This window comes from Sinocyclocheilus rhinocerous, unplaced genomic scaffold (genome assembly GCF_001515625.1).
Source record: "Sinocyclocheilus rhinocerous isolate Xijiao unplaced genomic scaffold, SAMN03320098_v1.1 scaffold1148, whole genome shotgun sequence".
Classification (NCBI taxonomy): domain Eukaryota; kingdom Metazoa; phylum Chordata; class Actinopteri; order Cypriniformes; family Cyprinidae; genus Sinocyclocheilus; species Sinocyclocheilus rhinocerous.
Window position 1 is genome coordinate 381959 of NW_015664019.1, and position 25816 is coordinate 407774.

General features: G+C 36.1%; 2 protein-coding genes across 2 annotated transcripts in view; one reads left to right on the plus strand and one right to left on the minus strand.

The window, feature by feature from the left end:
* LOC107729373 (lymphoid enhancer-binding factor 1-like) overlaps window positions 1–4272 on the plus strand; it is a 36410-nt gene extending 32138 nt beyond the window's left edge. The window contains exons 9-10 of the mRNA XM_016539852.1: window positions 2484–2532; window positions 4226–4272. Of these exons, the coding sequence (XP_016395338.1) occupies window positions 2484–2532; window positions 4226–4260 (84 nt within the window). The 3' untranslated portion in view covers window positions 4261–4272. The remainder of the gene's footprint in view (window positions 1–2483; window positions 2533–4225) is intronic.
* Window positions 4273–20120: 15848 nt separating this feature from the next.
* Window positions 20121–24340, minus strand: LOC107729339 (hydroxyacyl-coenzyme A dehydrogenase, mitochondrial-like). Its single transcript, XM_016539808.1, has 8 exons — window positions 24332–24340; window positions 23776–23904; window positions 23532–23689; window positions 22914–23040; window positions 22683–22772; window positions 20824–20896; window positions 20624–20740; window positions 20121–20547 (listed from the first exon to the last, which is right to left on the minus strand). Exons 1-8 carry the CDS (start codon window positions 24338–24340, stop codon window positions 20429–20431), a joined length of 822 nt encoding a protein of 273 aa, XP_016395294.1. The 3' UTR covers window positions 20121–20428.
* Window positions 24341–25816: the final 1476 nt, after the last annotated feature.

Genomic DNA, 25816 nt, shown 5'->3' on the forward strand with positions numbered 1-25816 from the left:
AAGCCTTAAAGTTCTGCATAATTAAGGGCGTGGCCACTTGAGTGACAGGTGGATTGCCGCTGCTGTCACCACCGTCGAGCTAGGTGGGTGTGGCTTCAGCAACCAGCTCCCGCCTCTTTACCCATTTTCGATTATCCGGGAGTGACGCGCGGTGACATGCTGCCAAGATGGCGACGGCTGGCTCCGCCCACTTTGAGCTTCAAAAACGCTCTTCAGAAACTTACGGGTGACATCACGGACACTACATCCAGGTTTTTATACAGTCTATGGTATAAATGCACACACGCTATAGCTTAATCACAAATACATACTATAATTATATACCATTACTCCTGTAATAAAATTCAATGTGAATATCCCACATTTGTGCCACAATACCATGGTGCAGTGAGTGTTAGGCCTACTACAGTAAATCCATGGTAAATGATGGCAATGTGTAGATTGAAAAGCCTTCTGACTGTCTCGTTGCACACAGCGTTTCTCCTGTTTGGCTTTAAACTAGTTTAAATCACAGAGTCATTTGTGTTCATCGCTCTATTCGCGCTTCACACTGGATCTCACAGCGCTGTTTAGTGCTTGAGTGACCGAGTAAACATCTGCTCTAGTGAGCTCGCGCGGCGCGGCAGGTTGAACTGTGTTCCGAACGGATAAACGGTCCGTGTAGCGCGATTCGAATGAGTCGCGCTGTTTCGTTCAGCTTTTGGCGCATAAACATTATATCGAACACTTCATATCGTTTTATCGAGGAAAATTATATCGTGATAATTATCGTTACCGAATTATCGCCCAACCCTAATACAAACAGACTCAATTTCTGTAAATGGTTTCTAAAAACCTTCTTGTGTAAATTGTTGCATTGAAAGAGGTTTTATGACTGATTTACATGAATTTGTTCTGATCAAGTTTCATAAATGTGCGCGAGAAACCAGAGCAGATTGAAGTTGTGTAAACTGTTCATAAAAACATTCTTGCACAAATTGTTGCATTGTACCAATTTACGCAAAAATAGTTTTATGACTGATTCATGAAACAAAAGTGGAACAAATTTGTGTAAATTGTTTGAACAAATGCTCCTTTGTAAATTGCATTGAATTTGACAGTTTCATAAGAATGATTTTATGAACGACTTACACAATTTGTTCTGCTTCTTTCATAAATGAAGCTCAGAAACATGAACATACATTTTTGTATAACAAGAAATTGTAAAAAATAATTTTACGTAAATTGTTAAATGTAATCTTTTTTTAAATGACTCATTTCTGTTCTGCTTATGGTACATGAATGCCAATTACATCTTATTATAAGCATTTTATTATGGATATGATGTGAATGCTCATTAAAAGCTTCTACTATTTTCATGAGTAATTGCATTCAGAGTGTCGCTCCCAAGCTCTTACAGCTGTCACATACTAAAAGTTTTCCAGAAGAGACATATTGCTAACCATTTACTCAATATTATTACAATTATTCCTTTAGTTTATACAAATATGTCCGATATCAAGGCAGTTAGCTTGTAGAATTCACATCCAAAATGTATGTTGTGATGACAACTTTGGATGCCTAAGTTTTAACCAGCATAAATCTCACTCAATATGAAGTGCCAGGATGTGCTGCTAAAACTAAAACCTGGCTTTCACACTAATCACCAAATGGAAAGGCAACAGGGCTAAAAAGAAACACTTCAAAGACAGATGAACTTTCATCTCCGCTTATATATTAGTGGTGGGAGCACACTTGTATTTAATAGTGCTAAGGATTCTGAGTGTATCCTGTCATAGACGTTTCTACTGCTCTGGGCTTCTTGGTTCTGTCAGCCAGGGCTAGAATACACAGATTAGTGACTGAATAAGTGGATTATCAGACTTTACAGCAGGCAACCAAAGCGTGGCTCATATTGGACCGCAAAATGACAGTGCGGCGCTATCTATACCTATAGTCATCCTGCCAGGGGATTTTGGGTAAGCTACAAATCCTAAAGCAGTCCAGACTTCTCACTCTAGAGGAGTGTTTGTCGTGTCAATTGGAGCAGGGGCAGATGTTTTATTCTTGTTTAACTTTCCGATTGGTGATTAGGCCATGCAATCCAGAAGAATTAGGAAGGAGTTTTAGATTTGATTTGATTTTACTTTATCTTCATTTTACTATTTTATTTTATTATTTTATTTTATTTTTAAAAAATATTTTATAAATATTTACTTTTTTTTTTTTTAAGAAAATATTATTTTTTATTTTATTTAATTTTTTGTTATTTTATTTAAAAAATTTTTTATTTAATTTAATTTTATTTAATTTTATTTATTTATTTATTTTTTTTTTATTTGATTTGATTTGAGTTGAGTTGAGTTGAGTTATCATGCAGTCCAGAAGAAGTAGGAAGGCGTATTGGATTAATTTTTTTATTATTTTTTTTTATATCACTTCATAAATAGCAGAAATGTCATGGTTTTATAATGCCGCTTCATATTCCTCTGGCTATTTTATAGGGGAAAAAAAAGAAGCGGAAGAGGGAAAAGATCCAGGAACCTGCTTCAGGTAAGACTCCTAAACCTCCAATCCCTGCTGTAATTTGTCCTGTTTCATTAATGTACACACTAGTTTGTGAATATGGTGGTAAAGTGGTTAATGTTGGGATACCGCATTCTCAATACGCTTTCACACAGTCAGTTTCAATCATAAAAGGATGTTTTTATAGTCAACATGAACATTTATGAATTGAAATCTTTGTTGGTTGCCTGAAAATCCACAAGTCTAAGTTTTACTGTTCTGTATGTTTCTTTAATCTGTAAATTTTGCAACATTATGAACAGTACACCCACCACTCCATCTTTCCATCTTCTCCTCACAATCAAGTCTTTAGGATTAGTCTGTTTTAAAGTCCACATGCTTCCGTCAGTGCAGCTAACTTTTCTATTTGCCCTTTTATAAATGCATTAGTGATGTGTGCTTGTACATTTAACAATTCAGTGTATATTTGGTGCTAAGTCTAGGCAATTTAATTATAGAGCTGTGTATGATGGACAAGTTAAAGGAATAGTTCACACAAAAATGGAAATCCTGGCTTCATTTACACTAGCTCATGTTTTTTCAAATGGATATGACTTTTTCTTTTCTTTTAAGGAACATGAAAGGTGAATTTTTGAAGAAAGAGTAGCCTACTAGGACTGTCAAGCTACTAAATGACAAAACTCTCCTTAAAGTGTCCATATGACTAATTTGTGAGCGAAACTTTTCAATCGTTTAATCCAATTCCCAAGAATCAACCTGTATGATTCGTACACACTAGTTTGTGAATATGGTGGTAAAGTGGTTAATGTTGGGATACCGCATTCTCAATACGCTTTCACACAGTCAGTTTCAATCATAAAAGGATGTTTTTATAGTCAACATGAACATTTATGAATTGAAATCTTTGTTGGTTGCCTGAAAATCCACAAGTCTGCGGTTTTACTGTTCTGTATGTTTCTTTAATCTGTAAATTTTGCAACATTATGAACAGTACACCCACCACTCCATCTTTCCATCTTCTCCTCACAATCAAGTCTTTAGGATTAGTCTGTTTTAAAGTCCACATGCTTCCGTCAGTGCAGCTAACTTTTCTATTTGCCCTTTTATAAATGCATTAGTGATGTGTGCTTGTACATTTAACAATTCAGTGTATATTTGGTGCTAAGTCTAGGCAATTTAATTATAGAGCTGTGTATGATGGACAAGTTAAAGGAATAGTTCACACAAAAATGGAAATCCTGGCTTCATTTACACTAGCTCATGTTTTTTCAAATGGATATGACTTTTTCTTTTCTTTTAAGGAACATGAAAGGTGAATTTTTGAAGAAAGAGTAGCCTACTAGGACTGTCAAGCTACTAAATGACAAAACTCTCCTTAAAGTGTCCATATGACTAATTTGTGAGCGAAACTTTTCAATCGTTTAATCCAATTCCCAAGAATCAACCTGTATGATTCGTTCAGCACATTATTCAGAATTTCTCCCTTTCTGTTCAGTGAAAAAAAAAGAAAATCCTAAATATTGGAAACGACATGAAAATGAGTAAATGATGACAGAGTGTTCATTATTGGACAAACTGTTCCTTTAATGAACAATGTTAATGTTTTAACTAGGCCAGCAAACTCTGTTTGTTGGCCCTACATTGACAACTAAGACCAGATATGGACTTAGGTGTTATTTGGAGGCACATCCTGGTAATTAAAAGCTACGATTTCCTGCAGGTACAGGCCAGAGAATGAAAACGGCGTACATCTGAACAATGGTAAGAGCCTCTTCCATACCTCTGGTCTGATTGAGTCATGATGTGGTAAACTCCCTATCTTAGCAATCAGAAAAACATGAGACTAATCCTAAAGGCCCACTTTGAGTTCACCAATCAACCATTCACTGTTGTATTGCGAAAGCTGTTGTTTGCATCGTGTGATTGTGTGCTAACGTTACAGGGCTTCCTCTTCTAGCCAACCCTGTGAATGAACGAAGCTCATGCCAGCATATTTGGCTTGCGCTGTGCTTTTTAATTTTCTAGCGATTAAGCTAGCAACTGGCCTGAAAGAAGTTAGTTCTCTAAACAAAGAAGAGAATCGTCTCAGGTGAAAGTCTATGCGGAATTTCAGCATCAAGGACAGTAGTAAGCAAGGGGAAATATCTATTTTCTCCTGGTCTTATTAAGTCACCCCACATCCTGTAATTCTGCTTCTTTTTGCTATGAAAGCTGCGCAGATGTGACAAATCTGGTCCTACCCAAAAACCTACAAGACAAAGGTTTTACAGTTGATCAGTTCTCTACCCTGTGGCTCCCGAACACAAATTGGACTGTTTCGCACTTTCTTTCTTTTTTTCTGTGAGCTGCAATAGCTTTGAAAACGTAGCTGAAAGGCGCTCTATCTTCGATCCAATAATTAGTGGTGCCAAGCGAACTGCGAATGGACGCCCCAACTGATTCATCGTGGCAGCTTTAAACGAACATGCATAAAACAGAAAATATTGCCACCGCTTGTCAATTTATGCAGATCCGACAAACTGAGAAACATCACATTTGTCTTTTATGTTTATTCGCCTTCCAAATTATATAGTGTGCAATTTAATAGTTTTAAACAGAAAAAGACTGATAATATTTTTGGTAATGGATAGGATCATAATAACATCAACAGTGGGAAAAAAATCCAGTTAAATCCAGCATTTCTAGTTAAAATATCCAATTGAAATTCACTTGAAGCAACCGAGCATGATAATATACATAAGACAGAGAATATTTCCACCGCTTGTCAATTTATGCAGATCCGACAGGCTGAGAAACATCAAATGTATTTATTATTTATTCATCTTCCAAATTATATAGTGTGCACTTAAATATTTTTAAACAAAAAAAGAGTGATAATATTTTTGATAATGGATAGGATAGCATACAACAGTGCAAAATAATATCCAGTTAAATCCAGCATTTCCAGTTAAAATGTCCAATTAAAAGACCCTAAAATTCACTTTTGTTTTGTTTTGATTTTGTTGTTTTGGTGCGTTTAAGACAAAATACACATGTATTAAATATACACTACCATTTAAAAGTTTGGGGGGTCAGTACGATTTTAAAAAATGTTTTTAAAGTGCCCCTATTATGCCATTTTTACGGTTCCTAATTAGGGCTGCACGATAAATCGCATGCGATATTTAACGCGCATCTTGTCAGAAAGCCGGTTCTGTAATCAGCAGTAAATCTCCATCACGTGCGTGCTTTCACATTGAGCAGCATTAAAGGCAGAGTAAGTGATTTCTGGTAGCCAATGTTGATATTTGAAATCACCAAAACAAACACGCCCCTACCCCAAAAGGGTCTTGCCCCTATTTTGATAGCTCCGCCCCACATATACGTACGCAACCCAGGCAACGATTAGTTCTGTGGTTTACGGTGAGTGTGAGCGGAATATTAACGGAGCGCTTGCTTGGGCGGTTAGAGCGACTGAGTGGAGCGCACGTCCATAGAGCGGAAAACGTAGCGGAGCGTCACACCGCTCCGCTTCGCTCACATGCTCTGGCCAACATGTAGAACATAGGCGCGCATTATGCAAATATGTTACCCCGTCACGGAAGTGGGATTCGAATTACTAACGACTCGTTTCAGCTGTTCAGAGTCGATTCTTTATTTTGGGAGACAATAACTTTATCATGCACTTTCAGCTTTACAACTTTGCAGATCGTTTACATTCACATACAGCTACATTACACACTGCATGAAAGGCAATATTGGAAATGGCATAATAGGGGCACTTTAAAGACATCTGATATTCACCAAGACTGCATTTATTTGATCAAAAATAAAGTAAAAACATTAATATTGTAAAATATTATTGGAATTTAAAATAACTGTTTAATATATATTCTATTTGAATATATTGAACAATGTAATTTATTCCTGTGATGCAAAGCTGAATTTTCAGCATCATTACTCCAGTCTTCAGTGTCACATGATTCTTCAGAAATCATTCTAATATACAATTTGGTGCTCAAGTAACATTTATTGTTATCAATGTTAAAAACAGTTGTGCTACTTAATATTTTAGTGGAAACCGTGATACATATGTGACAGACATTTATTATGTAATATGCAAGGCATTTGAAGATTGCTCCTATTGGTTTTGAAATGGAAAATGGGGGATTTCTCATGGAAATTGAGGTAATTCCATTGGTGTTTTCACCATTTTATTTTCGGTATGAAGGACAGGCTACGTCTTATTTTTACATGCCTTATGACACATAATCCATGAAATAAAAATGTACATTGGAATAATTTCAGGTTATAGAATTTTCGTCCTCACACATCCCACTTTTCCTGCTCGTACAACATTTCCACATCCTCTTCTTGTTCTCAACTGTGTCTGTTTGTCAGATTTAGCTGTGAGAGCTTTTGTCTGACTAACCCTTGTGATTTGCAGACTTTGAGATTGTCATCTGAGCCGAGGCATACATGCCCTCCGGGCTGTTACTTTTTGGCCACTGTGCATTTTTTTTCATTGGGAACGGGGAAAGCCATGTAACAATGGTGGTCTTTTAATGAAAGCTGGCTCTGAAGATGTAGTCTTAGTCATTTAAAGAAGCCAAGGTTGTGAGTCACCAAAGTCTGGCACATTTCAACTTGCTGCTTTGTTGCCACCTGAACATTGACTCTGTGCTATGCTGACTGTACTGCAGCATTTCACTTTTGATTTTTATAGCGACTGCATTCTTTGCCCCAAGTTTGATGTTATTGGCAGGCCCTATACATGGTTTACCGTACTATTGGGAGTGGTCGACCGAAGGTTTGAAAGCTTTCAGTGTTCCATAGGTCGACAATAGTGGGGCAGTGTGGGGAAACCGTTGGAGGTGCGGGCCGCTTCATGGCCTGCTCTGTGAAGAAAGTGCTGTTGGACAGCTCTGCCCGAATCGGGTCGTCTTTACCCAGCTCTGTGTCTGTGATGAGTGAGGCCAGAAGTCAGATGTCAGCCTTTGATGAAAAAGCATGAGAGAGAGAAACTAAAAGTCCCTTGTGTGGCAATGAGAGTGCCTTGTCTCTTCTTAATGTCCACTCTGCCTCAACCCCACGAATGGCAGAATAACTGATGCCCTTTGTGTCTAAAAACCCTTTTTATTTGGAGTGGGCTGGAACTGTGCGCCTTGGGTTGCTTTAACAGTTTTGGATTGAAAATGTTTGGACCTGAACTGGGGTTTTTTAAAAACGTGTACCTAGAAAGGTTCAGGGTTGGGTATAGAATTTGCTGCCTTTCAGGAAGTTTAAATGAAATTTGAATTCAAATGACAAGAGTACAGAGAATTTACACTAAGAAAGTGTTCTTCCACCCTGCTCCTCAAAACTTTCTATTCTACTTGTTTTCTTTTTTTATAAAAAAAAAAAAAATAAATAAAAATTGACCCTCTATCATTACACATTCTCTATCCTTTTTCTATTATATCTACTTGTTTTAATTTTATTTATTATAAAAAAATGACCCTCTTACACTAGCGTTCTCTATTATTTATCTATTCAATATACTTGTTTTCTTTTTATTTATTATTAAAAAACCTTGCTATGTGTACTAACCGAGACTTGTCAAATGAATGCTCTTTTGTTGGTTTTGATTGCTTCTGTTGTCCTCATTTTTAAGTCAATTTGGATAAAAGCGTCTGCTAAATGACTAAATGTAATGTAAATGTAAAACTTAATTTATTAAATCTGATATATAATACATATTTTATAGGTGGCATTTCCAAGTCATGTCTGTCTGTAAGATCAATAAACCTTCAAACTTGAAATGTTTTTAAGCCTTTTTTTTTTTTGAACCTTTAAACAAGAGCTTGTTTTGACAAACACTTATTTTCCAGTAAAATAAATGTGAAGAATTTAAGGCAAGACAAGCTTATTTATAGAACATATTTCATACTCAATGGTAATTTAAATTTTTTGGAAAAATATTTTATTGGAAAAAAAAAAGCAATTATAAGTTTAGTAAGAAATATTAAAAAATACAATAAAAGTAATAAGTAAAAAAAAAAAAAAAAAATTTAATTATCTATCCATCTATCTACCTTCAAAACTTAGCTTTTCTAGTAAAAAAATAAATGTTATGAATTTTTTTATTTATTTCAGTTAATGTTTATTCTTCCTCAATCAAATTGGAATTGCAATTTTTGCATCTTATTTGCTACCTATTTTCATGGACTGAATTGAAATTTAAAAGGCATTCTCAATTAAATTCTGCATGACTCTAAACCCTGGAAAAGAGTATGAATTGCTTATGATAAACCGGTTAATTTTACTGAGGGCAGCGGAAACCCAGAGGTTTCCTTCCATGTATTGCTGCCAAGAGACTCCACAGTGCTATAAAAAGAGTCTGGGAGTTTTTGCCAGTATGTAGGTGCAAGGAACAAACTTGCAGAAACGGTTGGATTTAATATGCAAATCACAATCGCCCCCATCAGATCTTTCATTTAGATCTTTTGGTTTGACGATCTAAGCAGCAGAGGAATCGGTAAACTATGTGGCGTCTACTACGTTTCCTCTCCTCTCTTTCTAGCTCTTTCACGCCCCAGCCGTCGTCTGTGCTTTGCTGGAGTTCCTCTCCTAGGGAGTAAATCTGGCTCCCATTGTGAAAGCAGGCGGAACCCCCTCTCCTCCCTCCCACTGCTGACTGCGAGCGGTGGCGAGGCCTTTGAAGCAGTCATTGTGCTGCTCTTTGATAGTGCCGCCCTGGCTTGCAGCTCAGGCTTTGCAGGAGCACGTCGTTCCCGGGCTCTCATCCCAGCGCTCCTCAGATGTGGGCAGACCCCACTCACGGCCTCCGCTGGAATACCAGCCTTCGCCCTTCTCGTGTCCCCTGCCCTCACCTGAAGGTTTTTTGTTTCGAGGGTGAACATTGTTTCCTCAGCCATTTTAGAAAGCGGAAGGGAGATTTCAGGAGAAAAGACCCAACTACGGTTGGTTTGCAGTTCTACAGACAAAATTGTCTGGAGTTTATTCCCCTCTTTAATGTTACTGTCTCTGGGCCAAAGGAAGTGCTGACTGAACGAAGTGGTTTGTTTAAATCTGATTTTTCACCCAGGTGCTGTTTTTATTACTCAGGCCGGGGTTTTTTGAACCCATCCTCCTCCTAGCAGATCATTGGTTATAGCGCCTGTTTAATTTTTATGGACTCCTTGAAGGACGCTGCCAAACCCGACGTGAAGCCAAGTGCTACAACACAAGGTCACTGGTCCAAAGTCAGTTTGGTGTGAAAGTGGACCTTTTCAGCTGACTATGCTTAACGCAACCCAGATTTAGGCTCTTCGACTGTACTCTCATTCCCGGCCAATGTTTTAGTTGTAAAGCTTTGAATCTTCTCCGGTTCCTCACGTACAGCTAAGTGTCTATAGAAACAGCTGCTTTTACAGGAAGCCTGTAAGCTTAGTTTTTCTGACTGCTGTTATTTCTTGCTTTTACTTCACATGACCTATAGAGGGTAGCAAGGGTTTATACTCCTTTAAAATCAAATGAAGATATCTTTTGCACGTCCATTGTTGCCATTCACCCACCACTTCTTTTAATTTTATAGGCATACAGCAAAAAAAAAATATATATATATACACACACACACACACACACACATATACTGTATATACATATATAATATATATAAATATATGTGACCCTGGAGCACAAAACCAGTCATAAGTCGCACGGGTATATTTGTAGCAATAGCCAACAATACATTGTATGGGTCAAAATTATCGATTTTTCTTTTATGCCAAAAATCATTAGGATATTAAGTAAAGATCATGCTCCATGGAGATATTTTGTAAATTTCCTACCATAAATATAAAAAAAAATTTGATTAGTAATATGCATTGCTAAGGACTTCATTTGGACAACTTTAAAAGCAATTTTCTCAGTATTTAATTTTTTTTGCACCATCAGATTTCAGATATTTTCAAATAGTTCTATCTCAGCCAAATATTGTCCAATCCTAACAAACCATACATCAATGGAAAGCTTATTTATAAAATAAAATAAATGTGTGTATATATGTGCGGTTATATATTGGTGGTTTTAAGTTCACATTTAAAGTATTTTTTAATTTTTTAAATAATTTAAAATATCAGAATTCAACGTTTTATATATCAAAACATTATTTATTCATTTGTAACTGCAGGTTAAAGCATTCCATGTCCATCAGAGCTGCATTAAACAGTGGGTAAATATATCTATTCCACTTCAGATGCAGCTTCTGTGTTTCCTCTGCATTGCAAAGATGAATTTTGTTGATACTGATTTCACTTTATTATTTTGTTTATTATTTTATTTAAAAAGAAAAATCTAACTAAATAAACTAAATGTGACATGCTCACAAAATCTACTACATATACTCTATAAACACTATACTATGTTTTGTATAACTACAATGAATAATTATATTTATAACTCCATTTAAATGTATTTATTTCTCTCCGGGCAAGTAACTTTTATACTCGGACAACCACATGAGAATGCTTAATGTCAAACCCTGTATATATATTTAAAAAAATAACAACCTTGCTACGTGTACTGCGTTAGGCTTGTCATTTGCACTTACATATTGTTGCTCTTTGTTAGTTTTGATTGCTTCTATTGTCCTCATTTGTAAGTTGCTTTGGATAAAAGCGTCTGCTAAATGACTAAATGTAAATATATATGTGTGTGTGTGTGTAGATCTATATATATATTAGGGCTGTCAGTCGATTACAATTTTTAATCTAATTAATTACATGATGTGTCGATTAATCTAATTAATCGCAAATTACATTTGGCTGTGAAAATACTTCCAAACAATTAATTAAAGCTATTTTTTTGTGTTAAATGAGAAAGTATTAAGTAGACATTACAAACTGCTTTAGAAAGAAATATTTTATTTGGTTCAACATAAAATTTATTACACAAAAGTTTAGGCTACAACAGCCTAACATAAACTATGGAACATAAAAGAAGATAATTTGAGAAACATTTTTTTTGTTCATGCAATGGAAGTCATTGGTAACCAAAACAACTGTGTTACCAAAACTCTTCAAAATACCTTCCTTTATGTTCCACAAAAGAAAGTAAGTCATTCAGGTTTGAGTAAATGATGACATAACTTAATTTTTTGGGTGAACTATCCCTTATCCCGTATAACTTATTTTTTCCCACTTTTTTTCTAAATAAGAAACTAAAACTGACAGCAGGTGGCGGTAAATGTCTTTATTCGATTTGTTCAAATGGCTGATTCATTCAGGAATTCAGTAAACGGCTCACTTTATCTTTGAATCATTGATTCGTCTGATTCGTTCAAAACGCGGATTCATTCAGAAACTAACCTCTGTGTTGCTTTGCGAGGAGACGCACAACAATTCTGCTGTGGCTTTATAGGTAATATTTTTGTTGGCAAAACTGAGCAAAAACAGACAACATTGTGTTTAAAATATAACATACTATAATATTAACTTCTTATTTACTAAACTGTTGTATAAAATCACATTTGCACTCGTTATATTCGGGACAAACAGCACTCATGTGATATTGCTCTAGCTCAGGGGTGGGGGCTCATGTTGATCCTGGAGGGCCGGTGTCCCTGCAGAGTTTAGTTCCAACCCTAATCAAACACACCTGAACAAGCGAATCAAGGTCTTCAGGATACAGGTAAGTATTTTTTTTTTTTCAGGGTTGGAGCTAAACTCTGCAGGGACACCGGCCCTCCAGGATCAACGTTCCCCACGCAGGATCATATAGATTGAAACACAGTTCATGCACGTAGCTCACTTCTAACGAGCTGGTTATCAGTGTTCAACAATAAGAAAGAGACTGGGCAAAAACGGCATCCATGGGAGAGTTCCAAGGTAAAAGCCACTGCTGACCAAAAAGAACACAAAGGCTCGTCTCATATTTGCCAAAAAATATCTTGATTATCCCCAAGACTTTTGGGCAAATATTCTGTGGACTGATGAGACAAAAGTTGAAATTTTGGAAGGTGTGTGCGCCGTTACGTCTGGCGTAAAACCAACACAGCATTTCATAAAAAGAACATCATATCAACAGTCAAACATGGTGGTGGTAGTGTGATGGTCTGGGGCTGCTTTGCAGCTTCAGGACCTAGATGACTTGCCATAATTGATGGAATCATGAATTCTGATTATCTTTGTGTAGTTAAAAAATTTGTTTGATGATCTGAATCTTTTAAGTGTCACAAATATGCAAAAAAACCACAAAAAAAACAGGAAGGGGGCAAAAAGCTTTTCACGGCACTGTATATATGTATTAGGGGTGAAACTGTTCACAAAATTCATGGTTCGGTTCGATACGACAGTGTTGTCACGGTTCGGTTCGGTATGTTCGGTACGGGGTTAATTGGTTATGTCGCAATGTTGGAAATATTTCTGTTATATGAAGGCGTGCCAATGGATATCACACAGGCAACGTGCAAACTTTGCGCAAGAGTTATGCCGAACGTCTTAATCTCAGTCAATTCACTATATGCAGAAAGTGAAAGTAAAAACGGACTGACGGAGTATTGACGGAGCATCTGATGCCACATTCTCTCTCAGAGACTAATCTACTTCAACATATGCTGATAACGGTATATAGCTAACTGTTTTAATTTATTCCCTTAATATTTCTCTTGTGGCCTGTACATAGTGAAAAAAATTAGAAAAAACGTATTTCGTGTTAAACAGGTTTTTTTTTTTTTTAAAGTTGGTACTTGGAATAAAAGCTTTTTATTTCATTGATTTTTATCGATGACTGCAGTGTTCATATTTTAATTATAGGCATACAATTCATTGTAGACCTTAAAAGACCATTTTTAAAAACATTTTAATTGAGGAGTGGGCTAAATAGCCTATCTTTTGTTATCCTCGCAGCGCGTCAGTTAGCCTATGCGGGGCAAATTAATTGTAATTTTAATTTAATAATAAAAGTAACTTTATAATAATTATAGGCCTAATAAAAATAAGAATGTAACAGGCCTACATTAATCGGAAATGCCAAATCCTCTTAATATTGCCAATAATTGATGTTTTTGACAATATCTCTGGCTATCGTTGATACAAGATTGTCGTCTTATATACAGTGGGTACGGAAAGTATTCAGACCCCCTTAAATTTTTCACTCTTTGTTATATTGCAGCCATTTGCTAAAATCATTTTCCCCCCATATTTTTAACTTGTTTATGCGTTTTAACTAGTTTTATGCTTAAAGAAAAGAAAAGAAAGTGAAATATTTAAATTTTTTTAATATTATGCAGTGTTTCTTCTTGAGTTAATTTATTTCCAGGATTTTTAGATATTCTAATTGGAAATTAGCCAGAAAATACTCATGATTCAATAAGAACGATTTTTTTCTTTGGATTTTCCATCTTTTACACAATTTTGAAAGCAACTTCGCAACTGTGAGTGTTGCCACCTAGTAAACCTGCCAATTCCTGCATATACTTAAGGTTAAGGTTTTGAGCTGCGAACAGACCGCTCTGATCCTGCTGATAACACAATTTACCAGCAAACATAAAACCGAGGCACACTTTCTCCAGTTCCTCAGAACAATATTTTTTCTTCCTCTCTGAGCACTTCGAACCACCTTCTCTGGTTTTTGGGGAAAGGGAAGCGTTAGACCGCAGGAAGGAGGTGTGTCGGTCCCAGCTGCAGGCTTTTTGATTTGCCTCAGGAGGTGAACGGGCCAATTGAGTGACACAGGGCCATGCCTGTTATCTTAACCTCCCACACTTCAAAGCGCAGCCTCGCTACCGCCGAGCCGAAGAGAAGCACTGAGAGCGGCTGGCCCTTGAATACAGAGGAGCGTTTCATTTCCTGCGAGCCGGGCCTCGGCATTCCACAACGCAAATGGGAAGTAGCTCTTGAATCCCTGCGTTTGTATGGGAGCGGATTGTAAAGCGTGGCCCGACGGCACTGTCCTAACCTCTCCAAACACCCCGACGCGCCCCCTCCCCTTCCAACAGGAGGCTGGCGGGGAAAGGCAGAAAAGCGTGCCAGCATTTTTCATCTGCGGCCGGGAAGGAAAACGCTCTCCAGGAAGGGGGCGCAGGGCACAGGGAAGCTTTGAGTTCATAGGATGAAAAGGCTGGGCAGGGGAGGTAAATAAAAGCGCGGTGGCTCTCTTTCTCTCTCTCCTGGTTCGGCACCAGGGTCAGCGCTCCCTGGAAAAGTAGTTGCCTTTCATCCACATGTGGTAAAGCTGTCCACATGGGTGTACGAGTGTATTTATGTGTGAAAGTGGTCCAGGGTGGAGTTGTGGAGCAAAACTGACATCTTGCAGAAAAAGGTTGCGTTCGACCTCCGCTCCAGGGAGGAGCCCGCTACTAGATTTTATCCATCTCCCTCGCTCTCTCTCAAGCCTCTCTATCCATCAGAGGTTTGCTCCTGTATTCCTGCTTCTCACTTTGATCAGGAATTCCATTTGATGCACTTCTGAAATAGCCCCATACAGCTTGTCGACCAAAATAGAGTCTGTTACATTTAATATTTCACATCTCAAAAGGGATTCAGATTGGACAAACAGATTGAGATGGAAAATTTTGGGTTTGTGAGAATATGATTTTTAATGTTGGACGTGGGATTCTTTTTTTTTTCTTCTTTTTTTTAAATGCTATGCTGGGGACTTTTTGAGTGTGCCAATTTGTTGAACGTTTGCAATCTGTTTTTGTTCTAAATGTCCTAATGTGCAATACACAAATTATAATGCATGGTAAAAATTGATCTCAATGTTTTTTTTTTTGGTTGGTTTTTTTACATTTCTGTCATATGTTTTCATGCACAATGTTCCTGAGAGACTGTACAGTTACTATGAATTGACATTTTGATTATTTTGATATTGTTTTAAAAATAAAGTAATATGCATAATTATATAAACGGTAGTTCTAAAATTCTTAAACGGTAGTTCTAAAATTGTCATTTACTCACCCTCAATCATTCTAAAACAAAATATTTCAGCTGTTTTTGTCCAAAAAGCACTGGGCCACAGTGACTTTTCAGTGTATAGACAAAAAAGCAAACACAAAAAGAAAACCACAACAAAAAAAAAACACTAAAACGCACTTCAAAGTATTTTTTTCATAGTAAATGACAATTTTCATTTTTTGTGAATATCCCTTGAAAAACGGTGTAATAATAATAATAATATAATATTTTAAAATTCTCCTTTTAAAAATTGTTAATTATTCCTTATACATGTATGTGTGTATATAAATAAATAAATAAATAAATATATATAATGCATATTTAATAAAAAAAAGTAAAAAAAAAAAAAAATTATTATTAAACTGGGCTAAATTCACTCGTTTGAACGTTCCTTTTTGTTTTCTGTCCTTAATTTACTCCCAAAGCCGAAGGCGGTGCACTGATTATGTTCCTCGACCGTTTGTAAAGCGCACATATGGCCACATGTAAACAAACACACACACGTTCCTACACCTGTTCCTAAGTTATTCTAAGTTATTTGCCACCTCTGTCTTCTGTGAGTTCACTACGTCACTCCCTCATTTTCTTTTTCATGCCCCATAAAATGTAGCAACACAGGGGCCCTACACACCTCGCAGCGTTCTATCGCAACATTCTAGGGATCACGCATTGCCCTGGAAACAATCTCCATAGGTTGCGATTTGCATTATGACACATTGGTGCAAAAAGGATCAATGTTTTGAATTCTCCTCAACATCTTGGGTCAAGTTTATTTTGAATGCTTTTTTTATTATTATTATTCTTTATTTTCATTTCTCAGTGTATATTTTAATTGATTTTTTTATCATTATTTTATATATATATATATATATATATATATATAATGGTATATGAAAATAAGCTTGGAGACAGGAAAGCCATTTTTCTTGTTGAAGCGTCTTGCAGAAATAACATTTGAAAGTCTTCTTTTTTTAATAACTATTTGTAACGGATACTGACTTCTCAGTCTTGCGCAGATGTAAAATAATGCTCAATGTGTACTTTTTAAAAAGAGATGTCTGGATGTCACTTTTCTTGGTATTTTTGCAGGCAACATTAGGACAAAGGTGAAAGAGTAGGTACCCAGAGGCCTATATTTTATTGATCTAAATTGACAAATGAAGCAGATATATATCTATATATATTTACCCCAGCACTTGGCAGTCTTTCTTTAATTGCGATGTTCCTCTGTCTCTCTGGTAGGTAATAGAGTGGTCTTTTACCATGTTTATTCCATGCAAACATTTCCACATTTTATTCTTTTTAATTGTTCTCTTTTAGCATTTTCAGATGTTGTTTTTTTACATTCATTGTCATATTTTGAAGCATTAACTTGGTGTAGCATTTTGCTTCCAAGTGGTCACATTCGAACTGTTTCAACGTCTTTTTTTATGAAAATAAATAGGCATCTTTGACTGAAAACGATTGCAGTATGATTATTATTATTTTTTACATTATATACACTGAAATGTTTCCTTAGTGTAAGTAGAGTGCATTTCTACAAGAAGCATTGGAAATGATAGAATATATTCTGTGGATCTCGGGGGAAACTTCAAGAGGCTTATTGAAATGAACGAGAAATAAAATGCAGCTAGTTTACTGTGCCTCAGTGTTCATTTTAATATGCATTTGAATATGCATGCGGCCTTAAGTGCATGCTAATAAGGGAAATGATTTGCAATAAAGCTAAAAAGATTAAATGGCCAGTCATTTTTCTCCGTTCAAATGCTCAAATTTGGGGTCTAAAAAAATATATATAGCATGATCACTGAATGCAGTATGGCAGCATACACAACTGCTGTATGTAGGATGTTTTCAGTATCAGTAAAGCTCACCGAGTTGCTGTCTATGTTTATGGTACCACAGTGCCACCTTACGCATGAAACAGCGCCATCATGTATTTTCTGTTATTGATATTTGGTGTTTGTAATAAGTTCCTATCCCAAGCTTAAACATGAAGACTGTCTGATACTGAGGCCAGTTTACGAAGAGCTAAATAATACTTAACTGTAGTTAAGTACCAGTAACAATACCGAGTTATAATTGCTAACAGTCTTTGTCCTGTTTCGATCCTTTTCTGTGGCTGTTGTGCTCATGTTTGGCTTTATGAAAACAGCGCCATCTGTCGTCTGTTACAACAAATGAGTAACAATAGGATTTAAACTGGCTATAAAGGCCAATGTATATGATACGGCGCCATCTACTGGAAGATGATAAAATCAAAACACGACTGCCTCATTGTCATTACTACTACTCTCATGCTGTTATCGTTGGTTAATAGATTAATCTGATGCATTAACGCCTACAGCATCCGCATACCAAACTATCTGAATGGAAATTAGCAGAAAATATAGAATCTGTCACATGATGTCGTCACATACACATTTACAATGCACTCATTCAAGAGCATTTTACAAGGATTAATTCTGGATGCTACGGTAAAGAAGTTATTGTCTTTCCGCTTAAATAAGCATTAAAATAAGGTAAGTATAATTTGACAATATAAATAACTTAATTACCGACTAGAAAATTAACATTATTTGATTAGGCTATAGAATACATTAAAATATTATAATATTAGGATCATATAATGCATTATAGAATATTGATCAATAACAACAATAATAATCTTAAAGCAATATAAGCATGCGTTTTTAAATTAAATATTAGTTAAAAATTACTATGATTAATTCATTTTAAATGCATAGGCTATATACCTTTTTTAATTTATATTATTTATTGTGTGTAGTAGTATTTGTTATATCAAGGCTCCAATTATTGTTTGATCTCCAACACATATATCAAAAATATTTCTTAAATATGTATGTATATGTGTTTTTATTTATACCAAAATTATTCAGACACCAGATATAATTTTTGATATTTTTTTTTTTACTAGTGGGTGCAGGACACTATAGTTCATTTATGTAAGTGAGGATAGCAAAATAAAGTAAACTGTGACCTATTATACCCAAAAATTCTTCATACAGTGGACTACCAGTAAAACTGATAAACATTTGGGACCAAAAATTATTCAGACACTTTGACCTGAGCATGTTTTGCTGAAATGTGTTTTCTTTAATTGCTAATGCAACCTTTTTACACCACAGACTGAACAAAATGAAGCATTGCTTGGTGATTGGTTGACCTAAATTGGTATTATCTAATTGTGTACTTAAATTTAACAGCTGACAGCTATTCAACCTAATTCATTACATACCTTTCTATCAAAGTTATCTGACATTATCAAGATGAATTTGTTCTGACACAGTTTAACTCTGAGTTCTTGTCATATTTTATTACCATTTTCTAAACTATAACGAATAAACTGTGATAACGTGAGAAATGTTGAAGGTGTCTGAATACATTTTGGTTTGACTGTATATTATGTAAACAAAAACTTATTTCGGATGCGATTAATCGCGATTAATCGATTTGGCAGCACTACTTTGAATATTAATAATGATTATTTATTAAATTGGTTATGTCTATACAAAGTAGGCCTACTGTGACTGACAGCATGTGATCATAACGTTATGTAAATACAGTAATAAGGAAGTTTGAAGTGTTTTGACTTATTTGCAATGTTCTGATCAAAACAACACTACTGTGGCTTTCCATGTCAAGTTGTTCTCGTATGTTCTGCACATAACTTTACTTTATAAGAGTTCATTTCCTCAGTCGTGATGTCATTTACTCACTCAAGATGTCATTTCCTGCGGTCTGCTCTCTCTTCCGTGGGCATCAGTGAGTGTAATGGCTGTCTGCCAGAAACCCTGAGTGACCGGCGGCCTCAGAACAAACAACAATACGAGGAGAAATCAGAAAAATGGCTTTTTGATATGGAAAATCCTGAAGTAGGAAACTCTCCGCTGTTCTCATGAAGTATTCACACGGACAGAATTCCCAGGAAGGCCTCATCTTCCGGAAAGAGTGAGTTAAATAGTGAAGTTATTCTAAGAAGTGCTCAGAAATCATGAGGACTCATGAGGATCTCACGACGTTCCTTAATCAATGAAGCTGTCTGCACTGCACAATGAATTTCTTATTTACATCGTAGCTACACGTTGTTATAATGAGAAGATTCTCAGCACCTGACAAAAACTCGGTATTTCAAGTGGTGAGTGAACATTTGAGGCTCTCCATAACTCAAATACACACTGGAGCGTTTACCAAATATGTTTCGCCAATGTCAGATGGGGCCCCCTGATTCCTCGGGCCCCTAAGCAGCCGCTTACCTCGCTTATTGGTTAAGTCCGCCCCTGTGTGCATACAGTGGCCACAAAATGTTGAGATCTTTAAATAAATGTCACTTGCTGTTATATTTTATCCTACGTAATGACATTTATAAATGTTTAAGAGTGACACAAGTGTTCAAATACTTTCAGGGAAAGTTCGTTTGTGTATTTTTATGGAGAAATACAATTTTTATGTGCCAAATAAAACAACTATTTTGATAGCTTTCTTGACAGGGAACCAAGTCTGAATAAATGATGAAACAGCGACATCTAGTGACTGCATGTTATGTTATTAGACTAGCATGATCGACAGAGAAATATTCTCACTAAAGGCTTTTTTTAAATGCATCATTCTACTTCCTGCTAATATCAACTTATGCACATCTGACAATTAATTCAGTAAGTACAAAACACATGAAAAGACATTTTCAAACCTTTTAATGCCACAGACATACAGAATTAATGAACGTGAGTTTTTAACCAATTACAGCAAGGCACTAGATGTAGTGGTCAATATTCCTATCTTTTAGACCTTTTATGTCCTGACTGATTGCTTGAGGTCCAGTATTTCATACAGGACTTCCCTGGGACAAACAGTGCATCTAATCACTTTCTTAACCTTGACACATTTATGAAATTCACAATCAAACAGTCTTTTCAGGACGAGTAGCTCAGTCCAGTGCATTTGGTTGACAAGACTTCTGTTGTCGGATTTAATCTTCACTTGTGTTACTTGTGTTTGTAGAATCCCTCGCCAGTTTTCTTGCCCAGTTTTCCCTCTGCTACTAGTTTGTTGAGCAGGGGACTGGGGGCAAACAGGGGGTTATCGGGGTCCTTCTCATGCCAACCTACACAAACCCATAATTAGAAATCAACACAATACTTTTGCATCAAAACTTGGTATGCTCAATACAAAACGCTCACCGTCAATAATAAACTTGGAAGTGTCCAATCCAACATAGTCCAGGAGCTCAAACGGACCCATAGGATAACCGGCCCCAAGCTTCATGGCCACATCTATGTCTTCCTTAGAACCGTGACCTAGGAAATGTACACAACAAGATGAAATCCAGAAATCTGAGCCATAATATGTTTGGGTATCCGTTCATAAAGCTTGACTGTACCTCTCTCGTGTAGTCGAACAGCCTCGAGCATGTAAGGAACCAGCAGTCGATTCACTATAAAACCTGGAGTGTCCTGAGAGGAGAGCAAATGAGAGTTGAAGGATTTATTCAAATCTCTAACCACAAGTACATGCAACAGTAATAGTGATTTTTGTGTTAGCAACACTAATAATAATAATAACTATAAATAGATTTTGAAGACAAACTTTGATGTTGGCTTGACAAAGCCTTGTCTGAAATTTGAATTTAGCTTTAAAAAGCTTTCAGAATTCTAGCATATTTTAACGTGCTGTTAATATCTTTCTAGCATGATTCAACTCTTTATTAACACGTTTTAACATTTTGAAAGCATGTTTAAGCACATTGCTAGCACGATTAAGCATGTTTTAACATGCTTCTATAATGTTTAACATTTCAAGCATGTTTAGCATGTTGCTAACATGTTTTAAAATATTGCTAGTATGTTTCAAGCCTGTTTAAGGACATTGCATGTTTCTATCACGTTTATGTTGCTAGCTTGCCCTAGGCTAGTTGTTAGGCTGTTTTAGCACATTTTTAGCATGGTTTAACACATTTCTAGTATTTTGTAACATTTCTAGCATGATTAAGCATGTTTTAACATGCTTCTATAATGTTTAACATTTCAAGCATGTTTTAGCATGTTGCTAACATGTTTTAGAATATTGCTAGTATGTTTCAAGCCTGTTTAAGGACATTGCATGTTTCTATCACGTTTATGTTGCTAGCTTGCCCTAGGCTAGTTGTTAGGCTTTGTTTTAGCACATTTTTAGCATGGTTTAACACATTTCTAGCATTTTGTAACATTTCTAGCATGATTAAGCATGTTTTAACATATTGCTAACATGCATAAACACATTGCTAACATGTTTTAGAATATTGCTAGCATGTTTCAAGCATGCCATTGCATGTTTCTATCATGTTTTACTACGTTTGCTAGCTTGCCCTAGTCTAGCTGTTAAGCTTTGCTAATGAGACCGACAGATAGAGAGAGATGATAAAGTCAACATAATATACAAGAATACAGAGCACATACTTTGCATGAGACTGGATGCTTCCCTAAAGCTTTGCTGAACTCAAGGAGAGCATCAAAAGTCTGTTGGCTTGTTCCTGGAGCTTTAATCACCTGAGATCAGACAGTTAGTCAAAACTGAAACTACATGTTTAATATATTCATTTCAATGTAAGCTGCAATATCTTGAAGAGAAACTGTCATTTGCATTAATGTGGATGCTTGTGCAGTAAGTGAATCAAACTCAATCCAGACCTCCACCAGCTTCATCATTGGGACGGGGTTAAAAAAATGCAGACCACCAAAGCGATCTAATCTGGCCGTGGAGCTGGCGATGTCTGCGATTGACAGAGAGGACGTGTTGCTAGCGAAGATAGTGTGTCTGAAGAGAGAGCAAACATCTGACTGATACAATACTAAACCAAGCTTCAGCATTCATGCCATTACTTTTAGTGCATAGTACAAGTATGTAAATTAGGATGCATACATTTACAGCTAATCTATCACGTTTATGTTGCTAGCTTGCCCTAGGCTAGTTGTTAGGCTTTGTTTTAGCACATTTTTAGCATGGTTTAACACATTTCTAGCATTTTGTAACATTTCTAGCATGATTAAGCATGTTTTAACATATTGCTAACATGCATAAACACATTGCTAACATGTTTTAGAATATTGCTAGCATGTTTCAAGCATGCCATTGCATGTTTCTATCATGTTTTACTACGTTTGCTAGCTTGCCCTAGTCTAGCTGTTAAGCTTTGCTAATGAGACCGACAGATAGAGAGAGATGATAAAGTCAACATAATATACAAGAATACAGAGCACATACTTTGCATGAGACTGGATGCTTCCCTAAAGCTTTGCTGAACTCAAGGAGAGCATCAAAAGTCTGTTGGCTTGTTCCTGGAGCTTTAATCACCTGAGATCAGACAGTTAGTCAAAACTGAAACTACATGTTTAATATATTCATTTCAATGTAAGCTGCAATATCTTGAAGAGAAACTGTCATTTGCATTAATGTGGATGCTTGTGCAGTAAGTGAATCAAACTCAATCCAGACCTCCACCAGCTTCATCATTGGGACGGGGTTAAAAAAATGCAGACCACCAAAGCGATCTAATCTGGCCGTGGAGCTGGCGATGTCTGCGATTGACAGAGAGGACGTGTTGCTAGCGAAGATAGTGTGTCTGAAGAGAGAGCAAACATCTGACTGATACAATACTAAACCAAGCTTCAGCATTCATGCCATTACTTTTAGTGCATAGTACAAGTATGTAAATTAGGATGCATACATTTACAGCTAAATTAAACAACTCTCATTTCACAGCTCGTCAGAATACTAGATTCTCTGCTTTAAATACTTTTGCATAATGACACTGAACAGTTTAAGTGACTTTTGTCAAATGATTTCCTATATAGCTGTGCTTTTTCTTTTTATATAATAAAATAATTTCAAATAATGTCTATGTATTTGTTCATTTAGGAAGTAGCCGTGTTATTGGTGGGCGGCTTAAATTTTATTTGCTACATAAATCCATTGAAAATGCTGCTGTGAATTTTTGTGCCATCTAGTGGTTAAGAGGAAAATCAAATCAAATGCACCTTTAGCCCCATTGTACCCAATATTTTGTTCTCACTATTATTTTAACTGAGAAAAGAAAAAACGAGTTTTTCTTACTCTGGGGCCGCTTTGTCCAGAGCTCCAAACAGATCTTGTTTGACTTTGAGGTTTTCCACAATAGCATCCACCACAAGATCAGTGCCCTGAACTACAGACGCAGGGTCTGTGCTTGTAGAGATGTTCTTCAGGACTTTCTGAATGAACGCCTCTCCATCCTAGAGAACGTGAGCCACAGTTAATGAACAATAGAACATATTTAGCCATTAAATCTTTGTGACCTAGTTGGTGCTGTCAAACTAACCTCAGGTTTTTCTGCAAACTTCTTCTTCGCCACTCTCTTCAGACTAGACTCAATACCCTTTGCAGATTTCTTCAGTATGTCCTCAGATGTGTCCACCAGCACCACTGAATGTCCTGTGGATGCAGCAACCTAAAAAAAATAAAGAAATGAAGCCCATGATACCGTTGTTCTAATGACATCACGATACAAAGTCGTCGTTTCTTTCTACAATGTGATGTAGAAAGCAACTCCGTTCAATGAGAAACACTGGGAAGTGTAATTCAGGGCGTAGTTCACCTAATAATAAACATTCAGTCATCATTTACTCAAAGTCTGGACCGAGTTGGAAAATAAACTGGACAGATCTATTGTACATTCAAAGGAAAGCCACTGGCTTGAGTTGCAGAAGGCATGGGATAACATTAGTGTTGAAGTTCTCAGGACATATATTGACACTATGTCAGAGAGATGTGCTGCTGTAATTGCTGCAAAAGGTGGACATACCAAATATTAAAGTTAAAAGTGGATAAAAACAGTACGACTCACTGCATCTTATATTTCTTGTGCTCAGAGAAACCATCTTCATGTTTCATGGACATTATGAAATGAAATCATTAGGGATGTAACGATTACCGGTTTGACGATAAATCATGATAAAATTCCCTACGGTTAGTATTACCGTTTCATCTTTTAATTATCATTAAAACTGTATTAGATTACCGCGATTTGAACAACTCACGATAAATAAATACTGTCCAGCATAAAGCACAGTTTTAAGTAACAGTCTCACGTGAAATCATGTTTTGGAGGCAAAAAAAGGTCAATATTTTCAGAACTGTCAGGTGTTCTAATAATTTTGGCCAGTGGCCACCACTGTCCTTCGCGAGCTCGAGAACAACTGGAGCAAGGTTGCTGATGGGATCACGTGGTTTCCTCCCCTTGCGACGACCTTTCAGAGACAGTAAAGACCTGCTGGAATTTTGTTATACCAAATCAAATCATATATTGTCAATGTGTTTATTGTTCTTGGTGGAGAGGTGTGTTTTTATTATTATTAACAAATGCGTTTCAATGCAAAACTATACTCTAAATGTTAATTACCATTTCTAAGATACAATAATAATAGGCTAATAATAATAATTTCTAATAATTTTACAACCTCGTATAACTGCTGTTCGTTTCTTTTTTTTTCTTTTTTTTAAAATCCTTTTTCGTTGTTACTGTAATTCATTGTGTAAGATTGGCGTTGATAAAAAATAAATATATTTATTAGGCTACATGATCGGCCTATTGCATATGATTCTAAATAATTACCGCCGCAAATATAGTTTTGTTTTCATTTTTCCTAAACTCAGATGTTCAATACAAACACAAATTATTACGTTTAAAACCGATTATGAATTTTCAAAAATGGCCACTGTACCCACAATTATAGCATTGTTTTGTCCACAACAAACATTCATCAATAATGTATTCATTATAAATAAGTGATTAGTGTAAAATTAGTGTAGTTGTTTGCTAAGGAAGCAACAGAGTCAGTGAAGAGCTTGCAATTAACATGATGACACGCGATGTGTGAAGAAAGCAAAGACAAATCAAGGTAAATATTGCTTTCCAGCAGGATATTTTATTGTGCATCATTTTCAGTCAAGCAGTATTTTTTGTCAAATTAGACAAAAAGTGTGAAAATAGCATGTGTATAGGACATGAAATTCTAGATATGAAATTAGCCTTAGCAAGACTGGCCATTTTATTCCAAAAATATTTCAATTTCAATTTCCACCACAAAATGACATCAAACATGATACATGATACATTTTTAGTGGACAACTTGAAATTAGTGAGTGTTGTTTTAAGAGAGCTTTTTATCCCAGTATTTCATAGGATCTCATTTCAGGTCCATTGTTGAACACCCATTCATGTTTTTAATGATAGCACTAAACCATATTTGAAAGAGTTTTCTGCAATAATTCTTTAAAAAATGTGTAATAACAGTCTCATAGTACAGTAACCAACTAATCATTTTGAGAAAAAAAAACCCAGTTCAGTTATCGGATTATAA

Coding starts and splice junctions, on each gene's coding strand:
- LOC107729339 (XM_016539808.1), bottom strand. Junction 23,041..23,531: donor CTGGACAAAGCGGCCCCAGA/GTAAGAAAAACT, acceptor CTCTCTCTTCAG/ACACACTATCTTCGCTAGCA. Junction 22,773..22,913: donor CAATGATGAAGCTGGTGGAG/GTCTGGATTGAG, acceptor GTCTGATCTCAG/GTGATTAAAGCTCCAGGAAC.